The 11,135-nt window shown below is 42.0% G+C and overlaps 1 protein-coding gene across 3 annotated transcripts; it reads right to left on the bottom strand.

Moving 5' to 3' along the window:
- Positions 1 to 2,819: 2,819 nt before the first annotated feature.
- On the bottom strand, positions 2,820 to 9,407 carry LOC131883913 (uncharacterized). 3 transcript variants are annotated; one of them, XM_059231517.1, is made up of 7 exons: positions 8,768 to 9,407; positions 5,989 to 6,020; positions 5,191 to 5,923; positions 4,312 to 4,462; positions 3,992 to 4,238; positions 3,663 to 3,927; positions 2,820 to 3,461 (listed from the first exon to the last, which is right to left on the bottom strand). In XM_059231517.1, the coding sequence occupies exons 2-7, from the start codon at positions 5,992 to 5,994 to the stop codon at positions 3,136 to 3,138; spliced, it is 1,728 nt and encodes a 575-aa protein (XP_059087500.1). In that variant the 5' UTR covers positions 5,995 to 6,020; positions 8,768 to 9,407; the 3' UTR covers positions 2,820 to 3,135. The 3 variants fall into 3 exon arrangements, with proteins under 3 accessions (XP_059087500.1, XP_059087499.1, XP_059087501.1); XM_059231516.1 differs by lacking the exon at positions 8,768 to 9,407 and adding an exon at positions 8,524 to 8,627; XM_059231518.1 differs by lacking the exon at positions 8,768 to 9,407 and adding an exon at positions 8,524 to 8,632 and having other exon boundaries at positions 3,318 to 3,519.
- Positions 9,408 to 11,135: the final 1,728 nt, after the last annotated feature.

Genomic DNA, 11,135 nt, shown 5'->3' with positions numbered 1-11,135 from the left:
AATCTAAAATATTGAGAGCATGCTTAGAACATAGCGTACACCCACCCCCCTTACTGTCTGAAATCATTGACCGCAGGTCATGCCGCAGGTCATGCCGTTGTTGTACTACTTAAAGATATAGACAGTAATCTAAAATATTGAGAGCATGCTAGAACATAGCGTAACACCCCCCGTACTCTGAAACCCAGAGCATGACGTTGTTGTGCTACTTAAAGTTATAGGCAGTAATCGCGAAATATTGAGGCATGTATAGAACATAACTTACACCCACCCCCTTACTGTCTGAAATCATGATCGCAGGTCATGACGTTGTTGTACTACTTTAAAGATATAGAAGTAATTCTAAAATATGAGCATGCTTAGAACATAGCGTACCACCCACCCCCTTACGTCTGAAATCATGACCAGCATCATGCCGCAGGTCATGCCGTTGTTGTACTACTTAAAGATATAGGCAGTAATCTAAAATATTGAGAGCATGCTAGAACATAGCGTAACCCACCCCCTTACTGTCTGAAATCATGACCGCAGGTCATGCCGTTGTTGTGCTACTTAATGATATAGACAGTAATCTAAAATATTGAAGAGCATGCTTAGAACATAGCGTACACCCAGCCCCTTACTGTCGAAAATCTCTCCTCTTCCATTTGGGCTCCAATAAGTTCAGCAGGTTTTCAAAACGTCGACCCAGTCCAAACACGTTTCACTAGGCCTATAGGGACATTACAGGAATGAGAGAGCTCTCGTATTGGGAAAGACTAAAAAAGTTGGGACTGTACAGTGTTCAGAGAAGTTACGAAAGGTATCTGATACTGTACGTCTTCACAAGCATTCATGAGGTTTGTCCCAAACCAGGTTTTAGGGTCAAATGCAGCGACCATAGGGGATTTTGTGCCTTTTGAGAGCACCTTCAAGTCCTCGAGAATCCATACTAATTCGAACAATGAAGTCCACTTCCCTTCTTTCTCGGGCTCCTTCATTGTTCGATTTGCTGCCTTCAAATATTCGAAGGGCGTATGAAGGCGTTGATCCAGTAGCAGGATTTAAGTCAGACATGGACAAGTTTTTGACTACATTTTTTCGTCCTGAAGTGCTGGGATTCCAATCCCAGTAGCGGTAAGGAGGTCCACAAAAAATAACTTTATGTTTTACCTTCTTGTGGAGTACGTAATACTTAGATATTTCACATCTAAGATTGACATCTTTTCCTGATTTCAAATAATGATGGTAGAATAAAGTCATGGATGGATATAGGGAAAATTGAGAAATTTGGTGCAACATACTCAATATGGGATAGGTGTGGAATAGGTCTCTAAGTTCAACGGAATTTGAATGAGGAAATACAAACGATAAAAAAGTGCACATGTTACAACATTTAAAACCACAAATACAATCGTTGTTGTTAAAAGCAAGCTCAACTTTCAGCCCTGAGCTTCCATGTTTAGGATATATGAAAATGAATATTCCTCTTAAGATTGCCCAAAAAGCTTCAAGTTTCCTTAGTTGCCAAGAGAAGAACGAAAAATTGAATGCCACTCTAAGGCGTGAAAAAAGGAACTAGTAACGAGTAATTTTTAAGGCTCTAAAATTGCAGCATTTTAGATTGTAATGGGATTACAGTTCCTTTTTCGAAAAGAGGAACGAGTTGTTGCAATTTCGTTCCTTGTAATTTCGTTACTACTGCCCTGACAAAAAGTTACTTGAGTTCTGCAACAGCATATTGATAATGTCACAGTGAAGCTATTACACAACAACTTTGTCTTTAAGGTTAAGTTTCATTTCATGTTTAGACTGAAGGCCAATTTTTCAAATGAACCGTCCATCTCCTGAACATTTACTTATACCCTATGGAAGCATGTTAAGATGTGTCTGACTTTTCAAGAAGAACTATATAGCACAAACAAGGTGCGTTCCAACCTTAAATGTAATGTATCTCCAAAAATTGCAATGGTAAAAGAGACCGCTATTCAAAATGGATGGATGGAATATAAATGCAGGCGGTTGTTAATATACTACCTGTAACCTATTTTGCATTTTCATGTAAAACATATGTCTAGAAAATATGAGAAAAACTTTAAATCTCACAAGGATCTCAGTGGATAAGAATCTAATGTAAAATAAAAATAAAAAAATCATGATTCCAGAAATATTGATATTTTTGCGATGAAGTGACTGAAATTGCATAACAAATGGCAGAAACATGTCAATATTGCTAAAAAACATTGCAAAATTTGCACATGCGATAAATTTGCAGAAAATTCTGAGACATGCATTTATTTGCAAAATGTGCACAATTTGCATGATGCCAGTTTTGACCGGCCCTAGAGATAATCTTACAAAGTAAATACCTTTTGGCTTATAATACCAGACGGAGCTTTACCCAGCTCAAGTTAACTTTTGTCTGTCATTAAAAGGCAAAGCAAAACTATAGCTTATCATGTGTGCCCAATAAAGGTCACTTGCAATCAACATTTTGGCTGTTCCTCTGTTATTTGGTCTAAAATGGGGCTTACGTTCACGTTTTCGAGACCCTAACAACGATTCAGATTTAAACCCGGCACCCAAACATAGCCCAACTCAGACCTGGTCCAACCAGGATTTGGTCCAGTCCGGATTTGTCCCAACCCGGATATGGCTTGAAATTTGAAACCCATTCACCAAGCTAGGCCCTAAAGCGGAAAAAGATTAACCCAGCCCAACCCATCATTCAAAAACTGTCAACCCAGGTCTGCCCGTAATGAGCCACATAGCTCTTAGCCCAACCCAGACCAAAGAGTCTTGGCCCATTACACTTCTAGGCAAACCATTTGCACCATCAGTAGCCAGAGTTGTTATTTTGATTTTCTAAAAATCCATTCAATATAAATATGGATAAATGCCTCTAAGTTACGTATAATATTATCAAGCATGTTTTGGCTTAAAAGTTAATTGTTTTCTTACCACGAGGCCAGAATGGAGATCGATCGTTATAAATACTGTATATATCAACAGAATGTGAACACAAATGGTAACTTCTTTACAATTGCTGGAATCTTTGGATTGGATAACAATGCCCATGCGAATATTGGAAACGAGTGTGAAGAAGAAAGGCTTCAGTTTGTTGTGTTGCTCTTGGGAACCCGTAAGGCCATTCATTCATTTGCCGGCAGTGTTGCCGTTGGTTTGCTGTCTTCGTTTGTTTCCACCTCGATGAGACATGGGAAGCTGGAGAAGCGAGTAATTGATTTGGGAAGGCCGAAAACCACTTTCCATCAGTCTAGAGACGGACAAGTGTTCAGATGTCTTAACTTGAGATTCATCAGCCTCTTCTTTAGCGGAAAGGTAATGAGCATGCGGAAAGGGTTCGTCTTTCCTTTCCGATTCGTCCTCGTTCGTCAGCTGCGGACTAGTGGCAACTGAGTCGAGGTGAGGGATTTCTGGCGGCGATTTCATGAAGTAGCCATTGCCCATGGCGACATCGGCTTGAGAGGAGAGAATGTCTAGTTGAATGGATTGAGTGCTTGTCATTCATTCACAGGTCTGCAAGAATTTGAAGCTATGCTCAAGCGGGGCAGATGGGAAAGCACACAAAGTGGACGTGGGAAGGATGGACGGACAGACACTGGACGCGGACGAGGACGAGAATACCGAGCCGATTGTCGTCGACAAGCTGTTCTCTTTACCTTTTAATGGTGCCCTTTTGTGAGTTGGAGGTAAGGGCTTCTTGGGCTTCTTGGGCTTGGCATCTGAGCTAGCCATATCCTTGCGGTTGCGGTTGCATACTTTATCTTTGCGCATGTGCACGGGTCTTTGAATCCCATGGAGCTTCCAATACAATCCGCACGCATTACATACAGGGGAGCCATTGCTGTTCCTCCGCCAGAGCGAGGTAGTTTGAGTACTACAATTGGCACAACAAGTGTCCTTACTTAACCGAGCTCCTCGGTTCTAAAAAAGAAACATAGCTGATTAGCTTGAGCGCCTTAATTCCATATTTAACATCCAACTCTACCACTGGTTTCTTGACTCCAGTTTTGACTCCAGTCAAACCGTTGCTTGTCGACGATCTTGCAGATCTTCTGGACGCATCGGGAGTCTCAGTGTCATAGATGGATGCTCGTCTTGAGTCCATCGAGGTTTGGTAAACAGGCATTGGGGACACTCCGGTCGTCGGAGAGGCCATGGTGGAAAACATATAGTTGGAAGAAGAGCTCCTCGGCAAGGAAAGCTCATTTGAGCTAGATTGTTCGGAAGACATCCTGGAGAAATGTGAGATAGTTTTACAACTTCATTTTTTTGGAAGACGAAATCGAGGTGAGTCGTTCATTATACCCATTGAGAGTGTATTGAGGCTCAGGTGTCAGATCGTCCAAACCCGGGACGTTGGGAATCAACACTGGGGATCCAGAAACGCCCCCATTGGCTTGGATTTGAATAACAGCCACCGGTTCGCCAAATTCATTCACGGACGTGAGAAACGGGTCTAGAAAGAGAGGAAATGATCGCCATGAATAAGAAATCAGGTCAAAAAGGCCCATGACGCGACAAGTTTCCAAGGAAATGTATTCATGGTCAGTTGGATTATTTTCTTCCCCTTACTGTTCTTGTTGGTTGCTGTTTGAAAGTGACAAAGTAATAATTTTTCAGCCCTCGAGCGTGATCCAATTTCAGGGCTGACGCTCTCGTGATTTGGGCGATACGCATTACAACGGCAATTTTTCAAGCATCGGGTTGTAAAGCACTATTTACATTTTGCAGGGTGGTGGACACTCAATGCTACTACCCTAAGAAAGCCAATCCAAGATTTTGCAAGGCCTTTGAAACATATGAAAAAGCCACCCTATTGTGAAATGTTTCATGATTGCCACAAACGCTGAGGGATGACCAAAAAAAACTTGGCTTGAGATGGCCATATTAACGCTTTTTTTTGCATATTTTGTGTTCTCGTTTCAAAGCTCGTTCAGATCATGTAATCCAACACCTCCTATGCACACTGAACTTGTTCGGAATTCTTCCCTCAAAAGTTGGATAATAGGCGTTGAAGTCAAACGAACTGAGCACAACAACAACAACAACAACAATGCACTATCACCACCAATGGAACTACGCACTACCCAAGCACTAGTCTATCGTTTAGCGTTTAATTGAAAGGGGGAGTATTCCTCATCATTTGCAGGCCAATTAACATATGAGTGTTCTCTCTCCATTTACCAGAATCTTGAGCATGAGGCATCTGGTGGAAGTTTGGATCGCCTCCGGATGAGGAAGAGGTGACATCTCCGATGGTCATATACGAGACTGGGCAATCGAATTCGGATTGCATCTGGATGGATGAGGTGACTAGGGACGAGGAATCCATAACCTCGCCGGGAATACCGGGATTAGTGTAGGAGGCCGAAGTGTGGTAGGCACCGATGTAAGCCGAACTGGTCTCTACGGGTTGTTCGTACTTTAGGTCCCAACCTTGGACTGCTTCATGGGCGTGGTAGTCTTCACCTCCGCCCAAGTTTCCATTCTGATCCAGACCCATTTGGTTGCCCAATGCAATGGAGACACTTTGAGACAGAATATCGTGCTCTTGGGGCACGAATGACGTCTCATCGTATACTCCGTGACCGCCATTCAGACTCTGTAGCGAGACCAACTCAGATACGGTATTGCTAGCCAGCGTCTCCACATCGTGAGTAATCTCGTGTCCCGGGATCATGTAAACATTGTTGCATGGATATCCCTGGTGATGGTGGTGGTCCAGGACCATGGACGTATGAGGATGATATTGCATATGGTCATCGCCATTCAAGGCCAAGGATGTGGCTGGAAGTGGACCTCCATTTGTATGCGGATGAGGCAGAAGGGCCGGAGGCGTGGGTTGGCGACTTTGCAATTGGCCATTGAGAAAGATGTCCTTATGAATGACGTGAGATGCATGCGATTGAGTCATCATCTAATAAGAAAATATCCCGTATAAGACAAACAGTCTTCTGTAAGCAATAATTAGCCAAAACTTACCTCCATGATTGACGTGAGTCCTCCTAGTCGATCTGAAACATCATAATAAAGCATCAGATTGAGTTACTCGGGGCGTAATTCCAAGGGGTGAGTGGATAACGACGATACATGGCGTCCGACTGAAGTTTGGAGACGGAGACGACGACGATGCTTCTTTCGCCCGTCTCCAATTCTTCTCGTCGCCATGTTCCGTGAAGGAATGGATTCCTTCAAATGTCAACAACGTGTTTGAGGGGCGAACTCAATCGGTTTTTGACATATTTTCAGCAATTAGCACGAGTTGCTTGTCTGAAATATCGAGGATCGAGCTGCTCATCTCCCGAGAGGAGTCGTCACCAAAGGGGAAAGGAGAAGGGATGGATTTAAATGGCACACAGGAATGTCCTAGTTCTATGATTAAGTCGAGTGATCATCAATTTCGGTGCCAAAGCTGTTTTTTTAATGAAAGAACTCTTCTAACCAAATCTCGCTTGTAAAAACATGGAGATTGTTCAAAACGCAAGAGATGATAATGTTGTTGACAATCAACCGAATCACCACTCACATTTTGACAAGATAGTTACAATAACCAAACAGCCATATGAGCGAAGGTGGCGTTGCGTGTACTTGTACATTTGTACATAGATATACAGTAATTGTCGAGGGTGAGGGAAATTTCGGGGATCAAATTCTTGTTGAAATCATCCCCATCCAAAAACGGGAGTGGAGGCATGCAAACAACGACGACGATTGAGCTCTCTTTCTCTGTGGCACATTCTTGCCATTCCAGAACTTTTGGCATGAAATGAAATCCAACATTGAGCCTACTCAAAAATAGCTCAAACACATGGAAGCGAGAAGACAATGTCGCTTCTGTTGCTCTCTACAACACGTTGTTTAGTTGGCTTTGGTGTTGAAGGCGTTGAGAGTATCTCCTAGATATGAGATGGGTGTGAGAAGCAATGTGCTTGAAAGGAAAACCTAATATTCATGGGAAGTCACCGTCTTGGGATGCATTCTTGCTTCGCTTGCTATTAAGAACCATCATGCCAAGAGGTCAGGTACGATATGAAATGGACTTTTTTGGTGTTGTAAAACTTCTTCAACCGTGGTGGTGCTCGTATAGACTGTCTTATTTGAAGAGTTAAAAGGCCAGCTCACAGACAATTGATACTAAGATTTTTTGGGCTTCACTCCCCAATATCTGGTATTGAGGGTGTTAACATTTTTAACATCAAAGTAATGATTCAATTAGATAATAGATTATTTATACAGGGCTAATAAACAAATCAACAAAGAACTGACCAAGGACATCTTGGGTAGAGAAGTTCCTGATCCACAAACCGTCGTGTCCGTTTGGCTTTGTTCTGGATTGAATGAAAAGTGTCCTTTTAATCGAATATTGTAATCATTAGCTTTATAATCCTTTAGTATTGGAGCCGGAGATGACCTAAAACAAGGGTCGTTTTATTGCTCCCACAAAGGCATTTTAGTCAGAGAACCCTTGATTCTAAGGTTATTTAAAAGGAAGTGAGTGGTTTGATTGAAAGTGAAACCGACTTGAACTTTCAACCGGATATTTGCTCAGTCGTGGGCAGTTGGTTATTGTTGGTTCGTTCTTGGAGAACACTTTTACCGAGCAAGATGCAAAATACGCATAGAATTGTTGAGGTTTTCTATGAATGACTTTGTTTTATTTTAAATTCTAATGAGCACGCGACCAAAGATTATCAAGAAGGACTTCCGTTGAGGCGTTGATACCATGAATACTGTGCGACGTAGATAAAAGTACTCTTGGACCTTGCTACCACCAACAAATAGAGCGCACTTGCCTTCGGAGAAGTCTTAGAAACTCCCTCCCTCCTTAAAAGCGATTCAAACGAGAACAGGAAATTGGTGAGATACCGGTGATGGACTTGTTCGTCAATCATGGTCTTTAGGCTTTGAAACTTTTACGTGGTAACATGACACAAAGGATCCAAAACAGACGCAATGTAATTCATTTTATTGCTATGATCCCGAAATATGTAGCGGTTTTTACCAAAAGCTTGATACAAATATGACCATGAAAATCAGAAAATTCTTGGGGAAGAGATCTTTTGCTGGATATGAAATAAGTTCATTTCATGACAAAATACAATAGCTTTCAATTAGGCAGCCTCTAGGTAAATTCGAGGCACATTGAAAGTTGAGGCTCCGCAACTGTTAACATTTTGATACAGTATGTCTTTAGTATTTAAAGGCTTGTCTGCACTTGAGGTCGGGTCAATGATTCAATGCAAAATGATTTCATTCAAAGCTCGCCAAAGTTGCAAAATAATGACACAAAGTCAATGACCAAGTGTTCGCCAGTATTGCCAAGAGTATCGTGAAGGCTTTGAAAGGCCTTAAGTGTTTTGGTGACGTAGTCTGATTGTGGTGTGTTTCGTAAGATAACCTTTACTTGATAGCTCCTATCGCACAGACAATGTTAGGCCAAGTCAGAGAGAAGCAGAGAGTGAGAGAGTGAGAGAGAGTTTTAGCCCAAGAGTGGGTGGTGATAACAGAAATTATTACCTATATTATCACACATGGGATGAACGGCTTATCATGAGCAGTTATCAAGTATTTCAGGAACAAGGGGCCTTTTGTGATAAGTTTATTCCTATTTGAAGCACTTTCCTATCAGTCCTGGGTCACTCTTTAGTCGACACTACTTGAAAGAACATTGTCGAGGAACACAGAACAAGTCAATGCCGATGGGCTTGTGAGGCATGGACAGAGAGAGAACGAGAGAGAGAGGGGAATAAAGAGTACTTACGATTGAATGTCCAGGGTTATGATGTCTGAATATACCACTATACCACTGATGAGAGGTAACACTACAGATAATCGGTGGAGGTTCTTATCTCTCTGGTTTCAAATTGGATATGGGCCATAGATGAGTAAGTGTCACCCGGATTAGTCAAAGACATCAACAGCAAGCTCGTCTCCGTCCGTCAATGGGCAGACTCAGTCATCCGTCCAATCGAATCTTGTAGCTCCTCCCACTCCAGAGCCACATGATGATCTTGTCCCTTGTTAAAAGGACAAGAACACAACCAGAAGCTCACCCACTTGTCACATGCAAGGCATTTTTACCGCCTCTCGCCGACGATGAGCTCCCTTGCGGAACCCCTTCTCCCTGCCCTGCATACGACGGGCTCATGACGGGAGAAGAGCCGATTCGCCGAGTTACGGACACGAGCGAGAGCGGAAAAAACAATCGCGAGCGTCACTCATAAGGAATGGGCAAAGGGAGGGAGGGAGACTGTTCGCGGGTGTTCCTCAAGGAATCAAACTTGCACCTTGCCATCCCTTCTATAGACACTTTGACGAACGTAGAAACCGAGGTGTGCTTTGGAGCTCGATCTCGTTTGCCATTTCCAAAGCCAAGTTGGTTGACTTTGGGAAAGAAGGAGAGCGCCCTGAAAGCAAATAATGAGATATTATTTACTAGGGATCGATCCTGTTAAAGGGCGGGAAGTGAGCGAACTTGATAGGGTTGTGAAGGGAGGTTGTTGATGTAATTTCGAATAGGCCTATTGAGCTCAGTGAACCCGCTATATTTGACCCTCTCAAGCAAGCACACAATAGAGTGTCAAACTTAGTTCTTCAAATGATGGTGTTGACCCAAGCGATCCGTTGTCTCCATGCTTTATTGCAGTTTGATGTGACAATACCTGTCAATCCTAACGTCAATAAAAGACAATTGAGCTCTAGTGTTTCTCAAACTTATCCACACACTCTCTTAAACCTTCCACAACAGAATGAGACTCCCATTCTTCAAGCTCATTTGACCGTTTTCACCGGAAGCTTGAGAAAGTGTGAGTTGATTTAGCGGCACATGCCCAAAACACATCAAACACACTTCCCTTGTCTTTCAAAGATTTTCATCACCCAGTTGGGCTCAAAGTGTTTCACTTTGATCTTCAATCTCTTCTTCCCCGTGGCGACGGTGTACCGTTCAAACTTAAGTCTTGCTTGCAAAACTCGAAAAATGTTACCAAAAAGGCATGTTGGTTTTTGCTTTAGCCGTAAGTGATTAACTAATGAGGCAACTACGAGAATATAGAGAACTAACATTTTTCTCAAGTCACACTATTAAATGGTAGCCAGATATGCATAGGGTCCTTTTCCGTTTTCACGAATAATGGATCCTCCACGGCAAAAAAACTATCTAAAAATGTCGTTTTTACATTTTGCCTTCAAAGTAACTAACATAAAATTATACTAGGAATATCTAATCAATAGATGATAATATATCAATAAATTCCAAAGGAATGTCTTCATATATTTCATGCTTATGAATCATCGTAGGGTATGGGAAAAACTCAATGATTCGTAAATGAATCAGAGTTGGTGGGTAACGTGTCTCATTGGGCAAATAAAGTCGCTTCCTTCCGATTACTCAAGACGTGTTAAACACTTGACAAACCAAAAGTATAAGGACAAAAATCACGGTGAAAAAAATTGAAGGTGAACTTGGCATTGGAATTAGCCTCATCAGGCCAGGCATGTTCTATCCAAGAACTTGATTAGCTGACTTTCAGTGGTATGAAGCACCATAGAATCAGTACTTGACAAATAGTGATATTGCATTCATGATTACATAGCGTTCCCTAAGATGTGCATAAAGCATGCTGATTTTGGGTCGCAAACAAAGTAGCAGGATGAAATCTTGAAGAGTCAAGATATTTCATTCTTTGTGATATGGTGAGATTGGCTGTCGTTCAACGATCGAATTTCATTATTCTTACCGAGTGTCTCGCCACTGAGACACAAATCAGCGCCAAACCCTGAATCTAAGGACATGTGTCTCTGGATCACATGTAGGAGGAATGCAAGAACAGATGATCCGTCAACCACACTTTGGCTTGATCTTAAGGGAGACACTTCTCCCTTGTTGTCTAGGCTTAGAGAAATTGAAGCCAATTCAAAATTGACATAGGCACGTAGATGCGGTCTAAACTAGTCAATCCTCCCAAGACCACAAAATACGTGCCGTTAGTTTTTGGAAACGAATTGCTAAGAGACATTCAAATGCCAAAAAATGTCAATCAAAGTGACATTGCATTTTATTATCTCCAGATGATAAACCCTACAAGCACAAAAACACGTAATACTCTAAAATTGTGTGAGAAATCACA

The sequence above is a fragment of the Tigriopus californicus genome, chromosome 7 (assembly GCF_007210705.1).
Source record: "Tigriopus californicus strain San Diego chromosome 7, Tcal_SD_v2.1, whole genome shotgun sequence".
Lineage (NCBI taxonomy): Eukaryota > Metazoa > Arthropoda > Copepoda > Harpacticoida > Harpacticidae > Tigriopus > Tigriopus californicus.
Note: the sequence above shows the minus strand (reverse complement) of the source record. Positions and strands in the feature narration are given on the sequence as shown.